This window comes from Mytilus galloprovincialis, chromosome 12 (assembly GCF_965363235.1).
Source record: "Mytilus galloprovincialis chromosome 12, xbMytGall1.hap1.1, whole genome shotgun sequence".
Lineage (NCBI taxonomy): Eukaryota > Metazoa > Mollusca > Bivalvia > Mytilida > Mytilidae > Mytilus > Mytilus galloprovincialis.
Genome location: NC_134849.1, coordinates 77,703,420 through 77,730,122, shown reverse-complemented (window position 1 = coordinate 77,730,122; position 26,703 = coordinate 77,703,420). Strand labels below are relative to the sequence as shown.

The window sequence follows — 26,703 nt, the reverse complement described above, 5'->3', positions numbered from 1 at the left end:
TGTTCATGCTTGTGTTGTGTTTTCGTGCCATTGAAACATAATTTTATATATTTTATATGCATGACCTCCTGCAACTATTGGGGAAATAAAAGTTTACTGTTGTGGTTTTTTTAATGTACCCGCTGTAGCGGAGGGGGAATTAAGTTTTATACTTATCCGTTTGTCCGTCCGTCCCAAAATTGGTTTCCGTTCTCTAACTTTCGTTTGCCTCAACCAAATGTTAACTGATTACCACAAAACTAAGAACAAATACAAAATTGTATAACGTCACTTTTACAGATTTTTAGTTATGTATCCTCAATGCTCTTCAACTTTGTACTTGTTTGGCTTTATAAATATTTTGATATGAGCGTCACTGATGAGTCTTAAGTAGACGAAACGCACGTCTGGCATACTAAATTATAATCCTGGTACCTTTGATAACTATTATAACATTATATGCAAGCGCGGGCATCATCTGTATCCCATGGACACATTTCCTCATTTATTTACTATTGTTTGTCTTTTGGCCGTTTTTCGTTTATTTTTCCAATTGCATTGTGAGTATGTTTTCGGCTTTTAAGTTTGAATTTTTCGTTGCGCGGTATATTTCGCCTCCCTTATTGTGAATTTAAGCAGCAAAATTCTGGTCTTAAAATGTGAACATTGAATGTCTATCGTCATTCGGAGAATCTATTTTAATGACAGATCTTTTATTGTTTCTGTTAAATATGTAAAAAAACACTTTAAAGATGTCCTTTGACACTGTGTTTAATCATTCCAGAAATACGTTATTAATACATATAAAGGATCTCGTATTATCACTGAAAAAACAAAAACAGGAAATCAATTCTTGTTTAAACGGAATAATATGCTCTATATAGCGAATTTGAATAGCCAAACAAATTATAATGAAGCGGTCGTTGGCTTTACAATTCTGCTGATATATAGCCTTGACCTTGCATAATCTTTTCGGCGACGTCATGATTTTTTTTCTCTTTTCCCTTCAGCAACACCCTTTCAACGGCTGATATATAAAAAAAGTCGTTCGGTAACCCCCTGAAAATTATATATCAAAAGAAAGGAAAATAATCCCTTAAAAACATTTGATTTTTATAGAAAAATCGTAGGATATTGGTTTAAACTCCAGAATAACTAAAGCTTGAAATTTCGTATTTTTGGTTTAAATTTGACGTTACATGTATATCAATGTACTTTATGTTGTTTCCTAACAATTTTCAAATGTCTGGAACTCGGAAATTAGATCGGTGACAAACTTAAATTTTTGATTTTTCATTATCTTTTTATAAGTTCTACGTGTATGCAATTTCTTTTCAAAATCGCCGGACAAGCCATTTATGTACCTGTTACCTTAAGTGGTTTTTAAACTGGTGTGAATTTTAATAACTTCTTTTTTTATATTTTAACTAACTTCTTTTTATACTTTTTTCGGTTCATCAATATTGATCAAGATGATTTGTGTACTGCATTGTTTTGTTTTTTGTTGCACTATTTTTAAGATTTAGCATAGTTTAAATAAATCATTTATGAATGATCAGACTTTATCGTGATACTGTCCTGTACATATTTTACATCACTTCTGATTAAGCTTTTGATTTATTTTTTCAGTTTTCAAAGGAGGAGATAAATTTTGCAAAGATGGGGATGATTGTGCTGAATATTCTTGCTGATGTTTTATATGATCTATTGAGGTCAGATAAACCTTGCCTGCCTCCTAGGAGTAAATGTGATATAACGTACTTGTACAAGGAGCTCAGAAGACTGAATAAGAACATTCCTAGTAATCGGTGGGGAGGAACATGGCAGAATATTCAGGTTACAGACATAGCTATTGGAGATGATATTGAACGCATACGACTTTTACGGAATGACCTACAACACTCGAGGACATTCACACTCGATGATATACGGTTTAATGAGTCGTACATTATAATTGTTGATCTTGTGAAGAGATTCGATTTACATAATAAACCAACAACGTTGTATACAGACCGACTAAAAGAAATAATGGACAAACAAGTTTCTAAAGAGGAAATGAAATGTATTAAGCTACAGTTTATAAGTGAATTCAAATTAGGTAAACTAACTTTCATTTGATAGATTTCCATAATATTAAAATACAAAGATTGTCTATTGGTATTGAATTGTTCTAACGAAAAATCAATTAAAGATACGAGACCTATAATTTGGTATGCCAAAGGCACATATCGTTTACGTTATACTCACCAGTTGTGCTGGAACAAAAACATTTGAAATTTCAAAACAATAACAGATTTGAAGAATATTAATAAATTAAAAACTTCGAAATGTTATGCCTAATATGCTTTATGCAATTTAGTAGAAAAAACTTAGTGATTTGAATATTTAAAACTTTTAATCAAAAGTTTATTAAGAGTCAAAATGTCATGTCACTTGATCAGTGATGACTATTGGGTTAGTGATATCCTCCTGAACGAAACGTCCATAAAGCAATGGCATCGACCCAGTGATTGTAAAAATTCACAAAAGGTACTAGGCATATAATTTAGTGCTCCAAATGCTTGTTTCGTCTACATAAGACAAATCAGTGGTGCTCAAAACAGTTTCAAAGCAATATCAATTACATAGTTGAAAATATTAATAACTGAAAATTCCTGAAAGTTATGCCCTTACGGCAAAACTCTCTCTGTCCATCTGTCTGAGTATGTGTGTTGAAGTATGCTTAACTACATCTTTATGGCATTTTAATACTGTTTTCTTTTTGAAAGATAAGCTATCATATATGCATTCAGTTGTGAAGATATAAAGATTTGTCTTTTCACTTTTATTGTAAAGAATTCAAGAGAACAGAAATTCTTTTTTTAAATGTAATGCAATTGAGGACTCCATACAGAAACCTTATAGCTCACCTGGCCAAAAGGGCCAAGTGAGATTTTCTGGTCACTTGGCGTCCGTCGTCGACATCTGTAGTTGATGTCAAACTTTTACAAAAATCTTCTCCTCTGAAACTTCTTGGCCAAATATAACCAAAGTTGGCCACAATCATTATTGAGATATCTAGTTTAAAAAATTTGTCCGATGGTTCTGCCTTCCAACCAAGACGGCCGAAACGGCTAACAATAGAACATAGGGGTAAAATGCAAGTTGTGTCTATTATATTGAAAACCATTATAAATGAATAAAATCTGACAATGGAAAAATTTTCAGAATATTGAGCTCTACCTATTGTCTATTTATGTCAAAACTGTCAGACGATTTCTTACATTGTCTTATAGGAGTTATTGTACTAAATTACAAATTTTACCTTTTATTTTATCATTTTTGCCTTTTATCTTGAAAACTGTAATAGATAGAGAGAAACTTTAAATGCAAAAATTATCAGCTAGAAATGTTCTACAAATTAGTCTAATGGTTGAAATCGTCAGTCGAATCCTTATTGGAGTTATGGTCCTTTGATGACAAATTTTTACCAAATTTTTGCGTTTTGCCTTATATCTTAAAAATTATTATAGATAGATAGAAACTTAAATAGACAAAAATGATCAACAAGACAAGATCTACAATTAATACAAATATTGTGGAAATTGTCCAATGACTCCTTAATTACAATATATATGTAATATATGATACAAATTATAATAGATAGATAGAAACTTAAATATGCAAAATTGATTTAACAAGACAAGATTTACTAACAAGTCAAATTTTGTCGATATAGTTAAAAGACTATCACTAATGCCCTTAGTTGAGAATTTTTTTTACCCTCTTTTGTGTTTTCAGCAAAAATTAAAAAAGATAAAGAAAAACGAAACGAATAAACGATCAGTAATACAATATCAACAAAACTGAGAGTTTTGTCATGAATTCTTTTCTCGCCTACAATATATGATAGTGTCATTTGTTGAATGTGCATATGGATCAAGTTAACTCCTTAGAGCCTCTAGTTTTCAATACTTTCATTTAAGATTAAAGGGACTAAAAAGAAAAAAAAAGTTTTTCTAATAATAAATCATCCATCTATCATATAAAAAGATGCATAATAACTATCTTATATCCAGAAAAAGCACGTATTTGTCAGGTTGTCTTGAGTTTGGGAGGTTTGGTGCTTGACTTGAACATTTCTTGTCTTTACAAAAGTTTGAAACTGATCGTTAATTTGTTGCGTGTGTTACACAAATTTGTAGATTTTGTTGTGAAGGTAACAAACGAATTTAAATACTAAGTACAAACTTTATATAGACTTGCATGCAGACTCTGGCACAAACATAAAATTAAATATCCACAAAAATAAAATGTTTCCTCAATAACCAAAAATTGAAACTCCTTTTGTCGGACACGGAACGAAAGGAAAACAACTGTCATATTCCTTAATTGGTACAGGCTTTTTCAGAAATAAAATGGGGGTTAAACTTGGTTTTAAAGCTAGCTTAGTTCTGTTATATTGATAAAATTGGTGAAAATCCAAACGGACATCATTGGTAAACTTAATTGACAATAACTAAGACCCAGCACCCTAGACTGTGTAATGTGCATTACAAACATACAACACAGCTGACTTAAATATGCATACAAACATACCATCATTCTTACAAAAATGCAAAACAAAATTACATACATAAAAATAAGAGGATGTGGTATGAGTGCCAATGAGACAACTCTCCATCCAAGTCAAGATGTGTAAAAAGTAAACAATTATAGGTAAAAGTGCGGGCTTCAACACTGCGCCTTGGCTCACACCGAACAGCAAGCAATAAAGGGCCCAAAATTGACTAGTGTAAAACAATTCAAACAGGAAAACCAACAGTCTAATCTGTATAAAAAATAAGAAACACGAAACACTTATGAACCATTTCAACAAACGACAACCACTGAACAACAGTATATATAGTAAAACATAATGACATCAACGTTTTTCCAATAAAGAACAAATTTCAAATTGTAAATGTAAGGGTATACAAGTCGAAATAACACTATAGAAATCTCATACTTCCAAACATATCCACATCAGGAACGCCCAAAGCCGAAAACCCAAAAGCTGGATGCACAAAACTCAGCTTTATCCTAAAAACCTATGTTCTTGGTAAATAGAATTTGAACAGTAATTTATAATTCGTGCATGTAGTGATGATTTTTTTTCTTTATTTTCAGAAGTGGCAATTGATATTGAAATGGAACAACAATGAATATATCACCATAATAGAACATCAACTCTTAACCACCATTGTATAAAACTGCTGTTGAAGGCATTAATATGTTATAGCTGGAAAGGGCGTACTTTAGTCGTTGTACCAACTGTAAGATTTCAAACCTAAATAAAGAAAACCGAGGATGTATGATGCTTACACAAGTCTAGACCTATATTACCAAAAGTGACATAAAAATAGGCCAAATCTTCTAAGGTCAATTTTGCCTAAGGGAGTTAGAACCTTAGTTTTGTAATGATTTCTGAATTTATTTATGGAGAATTTAGAATCTGGAGCACTACTGGGTATGATGTTAGGCAGTGTCTGCGCGTACCCGCATGTGGGTACAAATAGTCAAATTGCCGTTCTAGGCTGCACGTACCCACATCCGGTTTTCTATTACAATGCCATCGGATCGGGAATGAAACGTGAAATATATACGGAAATTATCGATAATATGGGGATTTCGTGGTAGAAAGAGTGAAGAGTATGAAAAATAGTATTTTCAAATTGTATTATTTAAATAATGATACATAATAAACATTGCAAAATTAAATGCACAATGTCAGATGTAAAATGAAACTGTACAGTCCCTGTAAAAGAAAAACATGATAGAAATTAATACTATTATAAAATTTCAATGAAAATTTAAAGAATAACATTTTAATAATTTAAAAATATACCCATATGATATTTTAAAATAATCTTTTAGTAAAATGTTAAACAGAAACTGAAATTTTAAAATATATAAAACTACTAAAATTAAAGCTTGAGTTTATAAAACAAGAACAAAACGAGGCAGTCGTAAGTCAATCAATTTATATGCTGCGTCAATAAGTAAGACTTCAGGATATTTATCAAAGAAATTTTGCAATGGTTTATCCTGGAAAAATATTCCATTCAAAACACCAGATTCATCTTTTACTACTTCTACTGTTGCACCTGATATATAATAAAATATTTCAGGTATTCATACTCAGGTTAAAATGAACAAAATTATAAAAAGATAATCAAATAAACTATAAAAGAACCTATAAAAAAGAAGATGTGGTATGATTACCAATGAAACAACTCTCCACAAGAGATCAAAATGACATAGAAAATTAACAACTACAGGTCACTGGACGGCCTTCAACAATGAGCATGCCATTGTCAGCTGTAAAAGGCCACGAAAAGGCAATGTAATTTTTGAAATAAGAATTCTATGAAAATGTTTGAGGCTTAAATTAAAATATTGTTTGTTTGCCCTTTACCGACCGACCCTATCAATTCGTTCCGCCTGAAAATCTTTTATTTGTATTTACCAGCAAGATTTTATTTTATTTTATTTTTTCGTTCCTACCAAAAATCTTATATTTGTATTTCCCGCTCAAAACTTTTTTACCGGAATCCTCGGGTTTTATCTTTACGTATAAGGTACAGTCCGTTTGGTATCACCTGAGCGTTTGACATGAACACTTGCATTTGAAGTTTCAAAGCATTTGTTTGAAATCGATGTTGAACGCTTTCTGAATCATGATATGAAGTACGTTACTCTGTACCTTTAAACTTAAAGAGCAGGGTTCATTTACAAAAAAGTTCGTTTGATACAAAAGTATTAACGTGTGTACAAACTAATTTGTAAACGGACGTTGTATTCTATGTAGGGATGGCCTTTTGTGATCCCAAATCAGAATGATTATGTTAACGATGCCGCTAAATTATTTATATCTGACATGAACCAAAAGTGACAAAACCCTGTAAAGTGGAGAATATCTGGCAGTAAAATCGCCAAGTTTTCCATACAGATCATTTTTAAATGTGATGCAAAATACGTGCACTGACAATTGAGTTTTAAGTCTTATAGCATTTTTATTGGAAAAAAAGGCACACACGAAATTTGTAACTCTCTAGGGACTTTTTCTACTAGTAATATATGTCTGCCCGGACATTATCTTACCAGTACAAAGTTATCTCTTATATATTTTTTTCCAAAACTAATAGTCCCAGCGGAAAACTTATTTGCAAAAACAAAACGGACAAAAAAATGACATTATGCAGATTTTGTATCTATAAAATAAAATATTTTACCTACCTGCCTACCCATGACAAATAATATACCGAGCCAAGTTATTTTTTTGGGGAAAAAAATAAAATATTTTACCTACCTACCTACCCTGTTTCAAAACATAGGGTCGGAAAAGTGCAAACAAACAATATTTTAATTTAGGCCTGATGTTTAAAAAAAATATAGTAAATATTAAAAAAAAAACTAAAAACTAACCAGGCACGTTTCTCATCTCAGTCAGTAATGTTGCTAATGTGCCTACATTTGATTGATGCGTCTTAGGCTTGTGTATATTGTGCAGGTCTTTTAGCGTCACTACTTTCCCAGTTGACGATAGATCATATTGGAGGAGTTTTTTATTTGCCTTCATTTTAAGCATGTTTTTTGACACCTTCTAGTGTATGGTCATCTAGTTTCCTTTGTCTAGGCAGATGCTCAAATAGACATTTATTGATCTCATGATTGTGAGAACAGTGCGATTCCCTCACAATCAGGTTTTGCCCATCTTTAGTTACACCAAGTTTAATGTGGAAAGGACATTCCATTTGGAAAGTACTGAACTTAGACATATCCTTAATATCAAGAACGATTTACAATACAAAAACTAGAAATAATCGACATAAAAAAAAAAACTGAAAAGAAACGCGGCAAATTCGATTAAAAACTACAATTTAAAACAAATACCTTGTATTCGGCCTTTTTCCTGTCGAATTTGTTTGGAATTTTTTTCCCACCATGAATGCAGGAAAAATTTATTCTGTTATACTTTAAATCTTCTTTAATTTTTGTGCTCCCGGTTCTTCTTTTCTCTGCGGCTGCTATAGACTGTGAATTTCTTTTATACAATTGTATGAAATTTAACGCCTGATAGTTCTGTACAAATCTTTCTAATTCATTATAAGTCTGAAATGTCTTCCCCGCAGTTATAATATCACTCTCTTCCATTTTAAGAATATTTACTAACTGAGAAAAAATTGTTCACTTGCCTATATATATATGTGTATATTTATAAAAATTCTGAGTAGTTTTAATCAATTTATTCACTAATTGCAACAAATTCTGTATATATTTCACGTTTCATTCCCGATCCGACGGCATTTTATTATAAAACCGGATGTGGGTACGTGCAGCCTAGAAAGGCAATTTGACTATTCGTACCCACATGCGGGTACGCGCAGACGCTGCCATGATGTTATCCTTAGCAGGGATGTTAACCCACTAGTAGTATATTGGAATAACAATTTATAAATTGGCAAATTTCGAGAGAAGTATGTAATTCATGTGAAAGTCTTTTCTTGTTAATATAGAAAATTATGTGTGTTATCATATTTACGGCTGTATATTACAAAAACACCCAGAATATGTTTGTTTGATTCATGTTTTTTTTTCAACTTTGCCACATAAGGGAAGATAACTCAGATATAAGAGGAGATAACTCAGATAAGGTAACTTTTATAATAGAATGTGTTGTGAATTTACATATTTCATTATGTAGCATGAAAACGAGTCCGGTGACCCTACTTTTTATCTTTTTCTTATCTGAAAGCATATTATTAGCGCTATCTTCTCATATTTTATCTAAAAATTTTGTTTTCAATTTGTAGCTTTCTTTTTACCACACAAAATTGGATTTTCCATCCATAATCTATACAAAATTTGACAATTTTGCACAACCTGTAGCGTGAAAAAAAGCCTGGTGACCCATACTTTTTTTTTAATTTTCGAAAAAAGTATGATATAAACTACATTGTCACAAATTATTAACGAATTCTATGGATTTTAATTTAGACCCCCATCTACCTTAAGTTAAAACAAGTATTAAACCTTCGAAACTCTAATGGTGTTAAAGTGTAATAATCGTATTGAATAGACTTTTTACATGTTTACTTAAATGCAATACATGGAACAGTTACTGCATATGCTATAATCTTTTGTGACTTCATGTTGTTTTTTAAAATGTTTGATTTTTCTTTTCACTTGATAATAAAATTTATAAATGTAATGTGTAATTCAATGCATCACTTTGCAAAAGTAATTGTAATTTAATGCATTACTTTGATAAAGGCATATAATTTTAACTGGAATTTAATGCATGGTTTTGTCAAATTAATTGTAATATAATGCATTACATTGCATTGTAATTTGCCCCATGCCTGCACCTGACAGCATGAAGTCCAACATTGCATGGGAACTGAGGTAGATACTTCAATAACATTTATCTGATACAGCATTTTAAAGGTCAAATGTTTTAAAAACCAATGATATAGACATATGACAGCCTTAAATCCCAACCTTCCTAAAGAAAGTTAGGAACTGAGACAGTTAGAATAGTTCTATTTTTTCGATCTGCAGATCTGCTGGCAGTAGGACGTGTCAAATGGTAGAAAATTCTTTAACAAAACGTTTCTGCAACAATTTTGATTACTCAAACTGTAATAAACAATGTAAGAAATCGTTGATTTTGTTTCATTATTGTTATTAAACGAATGATCCTTTGTTACGAGTTGATCTATAGTTTTAGATTAGAATTTACCAATCTTATTTTATCTTGTCAAGTAACCAGGTTTTACTCTTGTTGTAGTTCATGTGATTTCATGTTTGTTATTGTTTCATATTGATTTTCTCGTCCTTATCGATTTGCCAGATTTGAAAATTGTTCAATTTTTATAATAAGTAGAAATAATACTAACTAGTAATGTTACATCCTGTCAATACTTACAACTTGGCATCGCACAAGGTCCCAGTTTTCTCTATTTGTTTATAACGTATTCACACTTCTACGGATATGTACTGAATTGTATTATAGTTAGCGAAAACATAATTTATTTGTAAGTTAAAATGACCTTTATAGCTCGCATTAAGTTCCAGTATATGTTTATGTTGATACTTCTTGTCTTCTGTCTTTTTGTTAATGGTTTGTGTGCATCCTGTCAGTCTGCGATAATGTAACATTTTGTTTCTTTTGTCTTAAGACAGCAAGCCTTTCCCAATTGATTTCTACTGTTTGTTCTTATGTTCTGCTGTCATACCTTTAATGCAGGCCAGGGGAGGGTGAAACGGACAGAAACACGTTTACTTCGCCACAAATTTCAAGATTCATATTGTATAATTTTGACAATTTTCATTTACAGTTTACATCACATTATATTGCCATCTTATCGTTCTCATTTTAGAAGTCATATTGTGTAATTTTGACACTGAACTGTTAACATTTAGCTTTCATATAATGTATTTTTGTCATAACATAATTTACGTTAGGATTCACACATGGTAGGTCAAAGTATATTGATGTTAGTTCTGTTTTCCTGACATCGTGTTATATTGTCTCAATATTACATTTCAGTATTAAAATCATTGTGTTTGTTACTGTATGATTACATTTAATGGTCAATATCTTCTTAATCCTCATTGTATGATTAACATATAAGGGACCACATAATGTTATTTGTTTTTAATTCACATTTTAGGTTGCAAATCGTTCTATTTGTTACTATTGGATTCACATGTTTTGTGCTTTCCTGTTGCATGTGACTATGATTCACATGTAAATGTTATTTTTTTGTAATCGTAGTACTTTGTCAGTGTTGTTGTTTCTTAAATCGTTTTAAATCATGTTTTTATGACAATGCTGTCATGTATATATAAACAGTATCTGTATATTAAAGGAAACTAAATAAATGTTAGTTTTATTTGAACTGCAATTAATGAAAGCTAGTAGACACAGACCATCTTACGGCTTCCTTGAATCTATAAACTTTAGTGAAATAACGATAACTATTGGTGGTGCAACTTTATGTTTTTATGACGAGAATGTAAGAATATGTATTGCTAGATATCGAGATTAAACCTGATCTCAAAGGTGAAGTAAGACGTTTTCTGCAATGAAACAAACAATGAAATCTAGATCATTTTCCCTGTTCATTTAAATAACGAACTTCGACACCATTTTTTTCTTGCACCAAATGAATTTCATGTCAAGTTAAACATTGATTTTTTTTTATAATCTTCCAAAATACTGACATTTTTATGCGTTTTTTTCCCTAGCCAATGTACTTATTTTTGTATTTCACTGACTGTTTATGACGTCTTCACACTAAATGCATTAGATGCTGGATGTGTACTGATTGATAATGAGGTCTAAAATGCATGCTTGTTTTTATTAGTTGTTAGTGGCTTTGATCTAGCTGTTAGTATCTGCTAGAACTCACGTATCCGTATTTATCGTTTTGTTGTTGGGATGGAAAAGTACCCTGCCACGTCCACTTGTATTTGTAGTATTTGTTTCCATCTGAATAATGATATGTTTATCCTTTTTCGACTGATTTTTATAGTTCATTCTTATGTTGTACTGTTACACAACTGCCCCATGTGAGGGGAGGATTGGGATCCCGCGAAATTTTTTAACACCGTCACTTTAAGTATGTATGTGCCTGTCCCAAGTCAGGAGCCTGTAATCCATTGGTGGTCGATTGTTTAGTCTTACATATTGGTTTAATAAAAGGTAATTGGACACATGTTTTAAACTAGATACCCTGATAATGATTGTGACCAAGTTTGGTTGAATCTGTCTCGGTGCTTTAACAGGTTGTCCGATTTGTCTGAAAGTTTCAGAGCAGATAGATCTTGACCAGACAAACAATTTGCTTTTAATGCTTTGGCTCCAGAGATATAAGCCAAATTCTCCATTTAACCCCTATGTTCTATTCTTTGCCATGGCGGCCATCTTTTTGTTGTCCGGGTCAACGGACACATATTTTAAGCTAAAAATCCTCAAAAAAAAAAGTTTGGTTAAATTTAGTCAAATAGTTTCAGAAGAATTTTGTAAAAGGACGACTGACGACTAGTGATGAGAGAAGCTCACTTGGCCTTTTGGACCAGGTGAGCTAAAAATACATTCAAGATCAACAATTTACCAGTATAACTTGAGTCCGATATTATTTATAGATTATGCAAGTAACCGGTCACGTTCACTCTGTGTCGTATTTTTTTTGTATCCATCTGATGAGTTCAGCTTTTTTCATCTGATTTTGAGTTCGTTCTTAAATTGTTTGTACAAAAGAAACATAAATAATATAGTGGTTCATACAAAATTGTCAACATTGTTTTGTAATTTTAATCATTACAAACACACACACACACAAAAGATCAACTACAAAAAAACATATAAAACGGGTCAATAGTTTTCAAAGGTGACCGGTAATTTTATACGTCAGACGCGCATTTCGTCTTCACAAGACTCATCAGTAATACCTGCCCCACACATCAGCGTATTTCACTGACGTACGCCGGGCGTGGTAAAAAAACCATGTACGCTGCCAATACTCTAGTAATGTTGGACGCATTCAATCAGTTAATCATACGTACGAGAAGCGTAAATATACGTTTATCGGGTTTCAAGTTACGTATGTTGGCGTATGTCTAGTGTTTGTCTAACGAAGATGAAAAATGCACGCTACGAAGGACAAAGGGAGTTGGGCCTGTCGGCTCAAAAATATAAATGTGTACTAGTTCAGTGAAAAATCGCTTGTCCAAGACACGCCGAAATCACGGATAATCGTTCCAAGTACAAACGGGACGCATCTCAAATTTGTTCAATGGACGTCATACTTAACTCCAAACTATATAAATGAACTAAAATTCAAAAAACATACAAGAAGTAAAAAGGCCAGAGACTTCTGACTTGGGACAGGCGCAAAAACGCAACGGGTTAAATGTTTTGTGAGATCTCAACCCTCCCCATATGCATCTAGTCAATGAAAAAAAATACAAACACACAGTATACAGTAAAAATCAGTTTAAAGAAGTCCGAGTCCGATATAAGAATATGTAATAAAGGAACTAAGCAAAATGACAATTATACAAATGATATATAAATTACCAAAGGACAACTAGCAGCTACTTACATGTCAACTCCAGAACTCTTTTAAACTGATTGAAAAATACATCTTATGAAAATCAAGCACAATTCCTCCCGTTAGGAGATTAGCGATCATACCATCATAAAATATATGAGGAGAACATAACCCGTCTCATGCCAACAACTGGGTCTAGAATAAATGTGTTTATTTACGACGCAAATACCTTATGAGTGAATCAATATCAATACCAAAATATTCCATCTTTAATGACCTGACACATATTGTTACTATATCCCTTCTAAATAAGTCTGTTTAAAGTTTTGGTAAATTTTTTAGGAAAATACCGACATTTTTGTGTGCTTTGTAAAGAATACTACCATACAAAATTGGATGTCATTATCTAAACGTATAAGATGTGATGTCTACATGTTGATTCATATTACGAATGATGTCCTTGTACCGATTATAAAATTGAGTAAACGTTTTGACTTCTTTGTAATATTGAAAACCCTGATTTAATAATTGTCCAGTTATACTGAGATTTTTTTCGTTAAAATCAAATGCATTGTAACATACACGAGCGAATCGATCAAGGATCTGCTAACCCTTCCGGAGCACCTGAGATCACTCCTAGTTTTTTGGTGGGGTTCATGTTGTTTACTCTTTAGTTTTCTATGTTGTGTCCTGTGTTCTATTGTTTGTCTGTTTGTCTTTTTAAGTTTAAGCCATGTCATTGTCAGTTTATTTTCGATTTATGAGTTTGACCGTCCCTTTGGAATCTTTCGTGCATCTTTTGAGATATATAAACACCATAAGATAGTGACAATAAAATGGAAAAATAAAAATAAGAAATGAAAAATCATCTCTTTTATCATACTTGTTGGTAATGAGCTTACCGTTAAAGATATAAATATCAGAGCAAGTTTCGTTGAATTTCAGAATACGACTTTGATACGCCATGGGTGCATTTAATACGTGCACGGACTGCTCAAACTACGCCAAGCATATGTTACAAACACGCCATACATACGTCCAAGGTAAAGTCTAAGCCGAATTCAAACGATCTTGAGGCGTAAACAACGTGCCCTATAAAAAAAGTAAAAACACAAAAATTCTGAACTCCGAGGAAAATTCAAAAATGAAAGTCCCAAGTCAAATGGTAAAATCAAAAGTCCAAGCACATCAAACGAATGGATAACAACTGTCATATTCCTTGGTACAGGCCTTTTCCTATGTAGAAAATGGTGGATTGAACCTGGTTTATAGCTAGCTAAATCTCTCACTTGTATGACAGTCGCATCAAATTCCATTACATTGTCAACGATGCGTGAACAAAACAAACAATAAGTAAAGATGTCAAAAATAGGGGTACATTAGTCAACATTGTGTTATCATCTTGACACTATAAAAACAACAAATGTAACAAAGAGGCAAAAAAAGGCATACATCAAATTTAACATCCTCATTTTGCTTATATAAACGATTTATCTATGTAAAATCTACCCATAAAGGATGGAAGGTTTTCAGAACTGGTGTAAAAAGGTAGACATAAAATATTTTTTTCGTTCAAAGTATGACGACATACATAAATGCGGAGTCACGTAAAGTAGATATAACACACAAAAAAACAGACTTAAGACTTGGCACTCACACCACATCTTCCTATCTATTAATAATAATAAATAAAATAATTGTGTGGTTCAAAGTATAAAGGGATACAAAAGTACAGAGTCACGTCAAATGTATATCACAAAAAACAGACTTAACAGAAAAAGTAGTATTAATTAATAAAATAGTTTTGTCATTCAAAGTATGACAAGATACATAAGTAAAAGTAATATTAAAAAAAATGGAAAATCTCCCGATGAGACAAGAGTAACTAGCGAACACCTTAAACATGGAGGTCAAAATCTTATATCCATACTTACAATCCTTGTGAACTTTATATTTCAAAATATACACATTCCAACTGTTCTCAAGAATGGCATAGCTTGTCCAATATTTAAAAGTGGTGGTAAACCAATAGACAATCCTAACTCTTACAGAAAGATCACTGTAACCAATCCTATAGGAAAAATGATAGAAAAACTACATTTATCTAGAAACAGCAAAACTATTAGTAAAATCCAAAGTATTTTACAAGAAGGATTTACGGAAGGAGAGTGCCCTGCGATAGCTGGATTAATTTTGACAGAACTATTTATTGAGGCTATTGAAAACAACAGAAACATATTTTTTGCCTTAACAGACGCACAAAAAGCATTCGATATAGTTTGGCATGACGGACTGTTTAGAGAAATGTTTAAATGCAATATAGTGGGTGATAACTGGCTACTTTTTAAAGAATGGTACAACAACGTTCAAACAAAAATCAAGTGGCAAGGACAATTTTCACATACTTTTCCAGAATTGCAAGGGGTGAGACAGGGAGGTGTATGGTCCCCTGCTGCATACAAAATATTTATTAACTCTTTATTAAAAATTTATGAAACTGCACAACTAGGTGCACGTATAGGCTCAGTTTACTGTGGAGTCCCAACGGTAGCAGATGATGTGACCCTTGTCTCTAATGATCCGTTTGAATTACAATCTATGCTCGATATCCAAATGTTTCATGCAAATAAACAAAGATACATTATCAGTAGTCAAAAATCATGTGTTCTTCAAAGAAAAAACAATGAAAATCACAGCTGGAATATCAATGGTCAAACTCTAAAAACTCCGGATACAGCAACTCATCTGGGAATTAAACGAGATAATGGGTCAAAAACTGGCACAAAAGAAGTTGTACCCGACAGAATTCAAACTGCACGCAAAACTGTCTATGCTCTAATGTGTGCAGGCCTCCATGGCCTTAATGGTATAAATCCAAAAGTGTCTCTTCATCTCATTAACTGTTATGTAATCCCAAGGTTATTGTATGGATTGGATGTGATTTGTCTGTCAGCAAAAGATATTAAAAACCTTAGTACTTATTTCATTAAACTCATGAAGCAAATACAGCACCTGCCAGAAAGAACTGCTAATACTGGTACTCTATTGCTACTAGGTCAGATCCCAATTGAAGCTGTTGTTCATAAGCGAATGTTATGTACTTTTAGAAACATTGTTGCGAACAAAAACTCTATTGAATATAATATTGCCAATAGACAATTAGCTATCAAAAGCAAGGACTCTAAGAGTTGGTTTATAAGAATTGTTGAGCTTGCTGACAAATATGAACTACCATCTCCTCACGAGTTATTAGTCAATCCTCCGTGTAAATATAAATGGAAAAAACTGGTATCGAAAGTTGTTACCTTTTTCTGGCTGGACAAACTAAAAACTGACGCAAAAGAAAAATCAACTCTAAAATTACTTAATATTGAGGATACAATTATTGGAAAAACTCATAACATTTGGTTTAGCGGGGGAGCTGAGCCATTTGCTGTCAAACGTTGTAATATAAAATCCAAACTCGCTTGTGGAACATACACACTTCAACAAGACAGAGCTAAATTTAGCAGGCAATCCGTGAGTCCAATTTGTCAACTATGTAAGCATGAACCTGAAGATCGTGAACACTTTATAATCAAGTGCAAAGTATTGGAGGAAGTTAGGTCTCCGTTCATCGACAAACTCAGATGTTATATTAAAGACATTGCTAGTGGAATTCTATTTGATGAATTATTTCAGAGTAATAACAACTTGCTACAATTAATTATTGACTGTTCGAAGTTTCATTTCTTAACAAATCAACAACACGTTCATATTGAGAAAATCAGTGCTGGACTATACTTTAGCCTGCATCAAAAGCGTTCATCAATGTTAGAATAGTGAACAAAATGCCTGTGACATGGAAATATAAATGATAATTAGAAATGAGAACTGTAACTGTGTAGATAAATTGTTGGTGGGATATGTACAGTGTACAAAGTATTGGTTCAATATATTTTTAACTACGGCACCGTTGTTATTGTGACCGTGTATGTATATACAATATGAAGTGACAATTCATGGATTTTAAATAGTTTAATTCACACTGACAAAGGACAACAATGACAGTGGTTCATCTGACAGAGGTGGCAAATACAGGATAGGTAAAGGTAAAGGTATTAATAAAGAAAATAATTTTGTCGTTCAAAGTATGATGGTATACATAGGCACAGAGTCACCTCAAATTAATACCTAAAAAAACTGACTTAACAGTAAAAGTAATATTAATAAAGACAAATAAAAGAATACTATAACACGTTATCAAGATGATAACCAACGTCAGTACGCAAATTCTATACTTCAAGACTATCTTGTATTATTTGTGAGGTTGATACGGAATATTTATCAACAAGTTATTGGTACCTTCCGATGAACTTTATTAGAAAAAGGACGAGACGTTCTTTGACATACCCCTGGTTCATCAACTTTCTGCTGAGACACTGGTGACGTTTTACAAAGTCTGAGCAGGAGCTGCAAGCTCTTGAATACCGAATAAGTTGGTGTATTGCTACTAACGTAGGGGGAAATGGATCATTTCAAAATTAAAATCGTCTCGTTTGTCATAGATTCTGGTACTGAGATGACTGTGTATATCAAATTCAAGGTATAAGTCTAAAAATGAGGCGGAGAAAGCCCTGTCTGTTGTCTCTTTAATTTCTAGTTCTGGTGGATATATTAAACGTGTTTCAATCCTATCTGTAGCTTGAAAAACGCTAGAGCTAGATGAAAAGTTTAATGCTGCGTACAAAATTCCTAGAGTTATAGCGTCAATCAAGGGCATACCTTTGTATTACGACAAACTTAAACTTATGCAACGTGCGTCACACAACTGATGAACGTTCCTCTTGCATGCACATAACGTAAATAGACTTTCTCTATGTTCGTCTGGTGCACTTACGTCTATACGCCAATGTGTGACGCTGGCATGACGCTCAGATAAAAAAAGCCGAACAAGTATAAAATTGAAATGAAATACAACAAAACAAAAGCAACGAAGTATTTACATGATATAACAAGAACATTATTTGTAAGTGTTAAACTTGGAACATGTTTACAAATTTGTATTTCAATACACCGCGTGTTTTTATTTTGTTCATTTAAAACATATATTTATTCTAACTCTAGCTGTGTACTTAAGATGGTAATGAAATCATGTATCACTATACTTTTATCTGTCGAAAGGATTTAGAATGTTAATAAAATTAATAATTCAGTCTGATTTAAGATTAAAAACTCCATTGTCCAATAACATTTTGTTTAGTTAAAATATTTTTTTTTTTATTTTTTTATTTTTTTTTTTTTGACCTTCAGAACAATGCTTCTACCGGTGGATTTCATGTTGTACCATATGGAAAATAGTTATAAAACAAAAGTGCCAAAATAAGTTCCTTTTTATTTGTTCGAAATGAATGTCATTATAAAGGACTTCATATGAATGTAAACAAGTATGAAAATTTAGACATAACACAAAAATGCTCAATTGTTTTTTTTTTTCACTTTCTTTTTTGAATAGTATTGATAACTTTTTATCCAAGGTACCTGTTTTTGTGGATTAACAAAAAATGAATTTTAGTTGATACAAGATTTCATGGTTTTTCAAACCACCTTTAAACAAAGTTTAACCTATAGATAATAGGTACTTTGTCGAGCATTTAGATTCGTGCATAACCTCAACCAACGATAACAACGGACATAGATATATATTAAGTATTGATTCCTATTTGATTTTTTTTAATCCACTCACTAGTGGGTTTTTTTTCTGTGTGGGAAAATGCCGTAGTATTCTTTTAAATGATGGCGTTTAATGTCACAAGAACTCTTATTCGTTTAACGAGATCTCTGAATTTTCATTGTATTTCTAGTGAAATAAAACATGTTAACTATTAAGGTTTTTTATCAGAAGCATCAGCAGAAATTCTCCAGATATCAATATATAGATACAAGAACATTTGGTATAAGTGCCAATGGTACAACTATTTATAGAAGTCACAATTTGAAATAGTAAACCATTTTACGTCTAAGTATGTCTTCAACACGGAGCCCTGGCTCACACCGTACAGCAAGTTATAATGGGCCCAATAAATTACTATCGAAAATCATTCCAACGGGAAAACAAGCGGTCTTATCTATGTATTAAATGAGAACTATATCAACAAACGACAACCGCTGAACATCAGGTTCCTGACTTCCTTTTTTCACAATGCCTCTTACATTTTTAGAAAAGTCCTAATACGAGTAATTGTCCTCAAATAGATATGTGTGTTGATGAATTGTCACTTGTTATCTATTATATGTAATCTTATATTATACCTGTGGTAGAAAATACTTAGTATTTTAAACATTCAAAATTAAGTAAACAGTTAATTTATGATTATGACCATATCAATGATAATTCATGTCAATACAGAAGTGCTGAATACTGGGCTGGTGATACCCTCTGGAAATAAAAAATCCACCATCAGACTCATCGAACCAGTGAGTGTAACTAAACTCAGTACAGAGATAAGGATACAAATTTTTATTTGCGCCAGAAGCGTGTTTCGTCTACAAAAGACTCATCAGTGTCTTTCAATAAAAAAAAATGTCATCAGGCCAAAAAAGTACGAACTTTAATAGCATTTAATACCTCAATGTCTTTAAAGTATTGTCAAATACAGCTATTCCTTGGTAGAAAAGCCTTAGTATTTTTAAAATTTAAAGTTTAGTAAACAGTTAATTTATGATTATGACCATATCAATAATAATTCATGTCAGCACATAAGTCCTGACTACTGGGCTGGTGATACCCTCTGGAAATAAAAAATCCACCATCAGATGCATCGAACCAGTAGGTGTAACTAAACTCAGTACAGAGATAAGGATACACATTTGTATTTACGACAGACGCGTGTTTCTTCTACAAAAGACTCCTCAGTGTCGTTCAAATAAAACAAAAGTTAAACAGGCCAAATAAAGCACGAACTGGAATAGCATTTAATACCTTAATGTCCTTACAGTTTTGTCAAATACAGCTATTCCTTGGTAGAAAAGCCTTTGTATTTTTAAAATTTAAAGTTTAGTAAACAGTTAATGTATGATTATGACCATATCAAAAATATTTCATGTCAGCACAGAAGTCCTGACTACTAGGCTGGTGATACCATTGGCAATAAAAACTCCATCAGCAGAGGCATCGACCAAGTAGTTGTAACTAAATTCCTTACAGATATAAAGATTAAAATATTGTATTGAAGCTACAAAAGACTCATTAGTGTCGCTCGAATACAACAAATGTTAAAATGGGCAAACAAAGAACCATCTTTAATAGCATTGTGGACCAACAATTCCTATTAGCATGACCATATCAATGATAATTAATGTCAACACAGAAGTGCTGACTACTGGGCTGGTGATACTCTGAGAGAATAAAAACTCCACCAGCAGTGGCATCGACCCAGTGGTTGTAAAAAAACTCACCATAGATAAAAGAATTAAAATTTTATATATGCGCTAGCTGCGTGTTTCAAAAGACTAATCAGCGCAGATCGAATTTAAAAAAGTTAAAAAGGCCAAATACAGTACGAAGGACACTTTAAAATTGAGAATGGAAATGGGGAATGTGTCAAAGAGTCAACAACCCGACCATAGAGAAGACAACAGCAGCAGGTCACCAACAGGTCTTCAATGCAGCGAGAAACTCCCGCACCCGGAGGCGTCCTTCTGCTTGCCACTAAACAAACATATATACTATTTCAGTGATAATGAACGCCATACTAAACTCCAAATTGCACACAAGAAACTAAAATTGAAAATAACACAAGACTAACAAAGGTCAGAGGCTTCTGACTTAGGACAGGCGCATACATGCGGCGGGGTTTAACATGCTTATGACATCTCAACCCTCCCCCTATACCTCTAGCCAATGCAGAAAAGTAAATGCATGACAATGACTAGTTTTCAGGTTTTGCATATCATCACACAATCTTTGATAGACAAATACAAAACAGTAAAACAGATCGGCAATACAATATCTACACAAATGCTGATACGTCAAAAACCATCCGACAACTCATTATACAAATGTTATATGAGGCATATGCCTTAAAAACGACGAACGAGTTTAGTTTAGTTTAGTTTTTGCCGATAAACTTATAAACAACAGATAGGATGAAACTTATAGGAGTTATTGGCAATATCAGATGATTTTCATAATACTTATTTTGTCGAAAACTCTGATAAGTAAGCGAAAACCCTAACAGTAACAATGACTATGAATACACAATATACAAACATAAATAAAAGTTATAGGCATGTTCGCATTAAATCTTGATTTTTATAAGTTTGTTTTATTTTTTTGGTTTTGTCTATTATCTCGAAATAATTAAAGGATGTACTTTGATCAGGTTCAGAATTCAGTGTCAGATGTTCGGACTCTTTCTTTTCCCCTACGATATAGGGTAAAATAGTTTGCCCAATAACACCTATGTTTCTTTTCATATAACTTTAAAAGCTCACAAAGGTCATATATAAAGAAATAAGCAGATTACAGATTGCTTTACTTTCGATATTAGATCCAAATAATACCAATGCAAATATAAGGTAAACGACTGAGTCAGCCTTTTCCCGTCATTTGTAAAAACAAATCAAGTATATCGAAAAGGAGCTCCATTACCTATCATTTGTTTTGCTTATTTATTCCTTAACTAATATTCTTCAGAATTATAGTTTCAATTTAAAAATGTATTCTTAATTCATCCTAATTTAGTAATTTCTTCCCTTAAATAGCTAGAAAATGGAAACAGTAAAACTAGTCAGAATACAATGTACAGTAATGTTTCGACAAATGCTTGATTTTGACATTTTCAAAATGGCAGTTTTTTTAATTTACAATCTAACAACATAGTTTAAGAATCGATTATGTTTTTTATCCTAGTAAAAAAAAAGCTGAAGCCCTCTTCCGGTTGCTGGATTTTCTCGCTTTGTTGAAGACCAAATTGGTGGCCTATAGTGATGTTTTTTTTACTTTTTTGTCGGGTTGTTGTCTGTTTGACACGTACCCAATTTTCATTCTCTATCGTATTTGATACTAGCAAAATAACTGTCTCACTTTTTTTTTCGAAAAGATAAATTTTCAAGAAATTTAGAATCAAACATAGTATGTGTCTTTTGCATGTTTGTATGAGCTGCATTTCATTTGACCCTGTATAAAGATTCCAATTTTTAATCATCTTTTTCTTTTACACCTGGCAAACATTTTATAAATACCAGATAAAGCTGTCATTTTGTATTTTTTGTAGATATCAATAAAATTTTGGAAAATTGCACGGTTTTGAAAACATTAGAACTAATTAGTTTTATGAGTTCCATGAGATTGATTTAGATATTGGCAAAAAAGATTCAAAATTTCAATTTAAATTTCGAATACAGTTTTCAGAATTCTAATTTTTAATTAAAGCAAAATATTTGTTACATTTTCCGTCTGAAATTTGTATTCTTAATTCTTTTTTAAATCAATCATAGTACATATATATAAAACATGTCTGCATGAGGTGTAATTCTACAGACCATTTATACAGATTTAATTTTAAGTTATTTATTTTTCTTTTATAACTTGAAACTATTTCCAAACAAGTTCTAAAATTTTCCTAATATTTTTCAAATACTCTAAAGAGCTGACATGTTGTAAATGTAACTAAATATCATAATATTATTCAGACATTTAGACTTTCGTGAAATAAATTCTTGTTGAATTTAACTTTTTGGTTTTATCGCCATGTGCATGTCTCTTCTTACAATTCCAATGGAGAAGATTTTTTTTATAAATGTACCAGCTTTTTTATGGTTTTAGAAAGTACAATTTATAGCTATTTTCAGAACAAGGAAGATAACAAGTGTAACAGATTGACTGTGATTGGTTAAGTCCCTTGAAAGTTGCAACAAGGAAGAATGTATTGTACTTTCCATGTTGTAATATTTTATAAAATCAATTTCTTTCTACAATGCAAACTGGATCACAAATACCTTAAAACTATTTTCTTAATAACTCTTGTTTTTAAGAAAGTCATGAAATTGAAACGTCAATCTTTGAAAAATGAAAATTGTTTTTTAACGGTAGAATTTGGTGGACTTTTTGTCATGTAAGACTTGTTGAAAGAAACATGTTACATGTATAGATGCTTATTCCTCAATAAAATGAAAACAAGACGTTGTAAATTGTATGCACCCGACATGATTAACTGTGTTTACCTTCATCGGGAACGCTCAAAGCCGAATATTAGAAAGCCGAGAATGTATAAGAAACCTTAACAATTGAAGATATATATAACCAAAAAGGACCCAACAATTACAACTTTGCCTGAGGGAGTTAAAATGATAGTATTATTAGGGTTCAAATCGAAAACGCACTGTATAAGTGTTTTGAATACCATTGTAACATATAGAGGAGAGAGTCTAGACAAGTATCCTTTTTTTCAAAAAATCAATTATTTTCAAGGAAACTGATTATTTTCTTGAATCGAATTTGAACCTGCATTTTTTGACATGTGTATTTCATTACAAAAATATAACAATGCTTAATCACTAATGTAAAAAGAAATGCATCTTTCACAAAACAGTTTTGTGAGAGAAAAAAAACAGATTCTCTTAAGTTAGATAAAACTAAAAAAAGTTCTCTTCATGTAAACAGTTCAGAACGAAAAATAAACAAATAAGTGTTTCAATTTTAATTATTTTGTTTAAACTGTTTTGCCAGACAACCACCACTAGTTTAAATATGTTCGTGAAAGATTTTCAGCAGTATATTCTCAAAATTTATATTTAATTTTGAAGGCACATGACTTGATTTCGCTTTCTAATTGCATTCTCAGGTTTTACTTATCATATAAGTCAACAGGGGTATAGTATAAGTCTATTGCTGTATTTCATCGTTTAGCAACGATTGTTTTGTATTGTGTATCACAGGTTTAAGTGTTTAAGCTACCTGTGCAAGTTTTCAATGTAAACTATAAGATTGTTGATGAGATATCTGTACAAAAGAATAAATTGGGAAGAGACTGCTGTTAGTTTCTCCTGACCACAAAGAAAAACTTTCGTAGCCTCAAAAGTTTCCATTCATGTATTATGTCTTCTTTTTTTTAATTATTTGCATCAAGATCTCCGTGTCCTGCTAAATATCTGTATAATTAAAGTCAAGCCCCGTAAACAAAATAGTTGTAATATCTGTACTGTTATCATAAGCATGCGAAAGTATTTGATAATAATCTCCCGTTGTTTTTGCTACTCGTTTATTAATGTTTTTATTTCTGAAAAGTGTTTTAAAAATATACAGTTAACGAAAAATAAATTCAATACTCACCAATTTAGAAAGATATATATTACATCCATCACATTTGTATACTTCTATGTACGATATATTAGTCTATTAAAGTTAATCCTCGTGCGAATTAATCGTTTTACATGTGAAGGTCAATATATTTTACCAGCTAACAATTCTAAATATAGAAATAGGTGGAAACCTATTAAAGTCGGTCAATATGAAATTAAAACTATGTGTGTACATGTAATTATACTTAGTCTAGCAACTCATACAGTCAAAGCTAAAACTGTCATTAGAGATGCACATATGATTGTATTTTTATCTCTAAATTCTGTATATATTTGTATGTATATTCTGTTTTTTATATTTGAAATACATGTATCGAATACTTTTTTTTAAAAACAAACCAAGATGTCACGTAATCCATTGCATATATGTTCTTTAAATTGTCAGGGGTTAAGAAAATATGAAAAAAGAATTAGACTAAAAGAATGGATAAAACAACAAAAATGCAACATAATATTTTTACAAGAAACACATTTTTCGAACAATTCAATAGATAAAGAATTTACGGGCGATTTATATCATAGTTTTGGAAGCACACAATCAAGAGGTGTTTCGATTTACATCAACCAAAAAATTAAATATGAAATCATAGATAAATATGTAGATCAAGACGGAAGAATTGTTTTAATTAACACAGAAATAGATAAAAATATATTTACCTTTGTAAACCTTTATGCCCCAAACACATGTAAAGATAGAAATATATTCTTTAAAAAAGCTTTAAGTGTCATTGAAAAATATAGCCTTGGTATAATTATCATAGGCGGTGATATGAATGAAACGCTTAATATAAAAGATAGAAAAAGTAATAGAAAAGATCAACAAAAAATAAAAAATAAGACAAATGGGCTAAAAACTCTGATAAAAAAACTAAAAGTTATAGATATATGGAGAGCAATAAATCCAAATAAAACACAATATACCTGGAAAAGAAAAAATAATGAAGTAGCTAGTAGAATTGATTATTTTCTAGTTAGTCAAGATGTGAGACCAAAAGTACTCAGCACTGATATACGACCTGCTACTATTCAATATACAGATCACTTAGCGATCTCACTTAAAATTAATCATTGTCAAGGGAACAAAGGAAAGGGATACTTCAAATTAAACAACAGTATTCTTAATGACGAATCATACAAAATAAAAATAAATACTTTGATAGATAAATATGAAAAATTAAGAAATAAAAAAAGTCTAGCAATCGTGTGGGATCTCTTTAAAATAGAAGTAAGAGAGAAAACTATAGAACATTGTAAATTAAAAGCTAAACAGAAAAGAGACGAAATTACAAAACTCGAACAAAAACTTAAACTTTTGAATGAAATTCATGATAACAACCTGGATGGAAAAAATAATAATTTGCCAAATATAATAGATTCAATAAATAAAACAGAAGAAACGCTACAAACTCTATATTCAGATAAAATAAAAGGGGCACAAATAAGATCACGAGTTAAATGGATAGAAGAGGGCGAAAAAAATACAAAATATTTCTTGGGATTAGAAAAATCAAGACAAACAAGGAAAAACATTACTGCTATAAGGGACAGTAAAGGAGAAATAACAGAAGATCAAGGCAAAATATTAGAAACGGGGAGAAATTATTATGTCAATTTATATAAGTCAACTAACCCGGATTTAAGAGAAATTGAAAATTATATTGAAAAAACTAAAATAAATTACAAGTTAAGTACACAAGAAGGTAATGAAATTGACGGCAACCTGACAATAGAGGAATGTACACAATCTGTTTTTAAAATGAAACTTAATAAAACACCAGGTATCGATGGTCTCTCAATTGAATTTTATAGAGCTTTCTGGTCCAACTTACAAAACTTTGCTGTAGATGTTTTTAATAATTGCTATGAAAAAAAAGAATTGACAAATTCTCAGAAACTAGGATTAATTACCCTTATATACAAGAAAAACGACCCATTAAATTTAGATAATTATAGACCAATTACCTTACTAAATGTAGATACCAAAATTATAGCATACTCTCTTGCACAAAGACTGAAACCAATATTGCATAAAATCATTCATAGTGATCAAAACGGTTATGTAAAAAACAGATATATTGGATTTAATATTAGACAAATCCAAGATATTATAGATTATTCGGAAAAATTTAATGTAGATGGAGCAATCCTATTTTTAGACTTCACAAAAGCATTTGACTCGCTAGAATGGGAATTTATGTATTGTTCTTTAAAGAAATTTGGTTTCCAGGAATCTCTTTTGAGGTGGATAAATACGTTATACACAGATATAAAGGGTTGCATATTAAATAATGGCTGGATT

At 31.6% G+C, this 26,703-nt stretch overlaps 1 protein-coding gene across 1 annotated transcript in view; it reads left to right on the top strand.

Annotated features, from left to right (window-relative positions):
- Nucleotides 1-5,561, top strand: part of LOC143054917 (uncharacterized) — a 91,873-nt gene extending 86,312 nt beyond the window's left edge. Inside the window, exons 11-12 of the mRNA XM_076228015.1 lie at nt 1,609-2,077; nt 5,128-5,561. Coding sequence (XP_076084130.1) covers nt 1,609-2,077; nt 5,128-5,162 — 504 coding nt within the window. The 3' untranslated portion in view covers nt 5,163-5,561. The remainder of the gene's footprint in view (nt 1-1,608; nt 2,078-5,127) is intronic.
- Nucleotides 5,562-26,703: the final 21,142 nt, after the last annotated feature.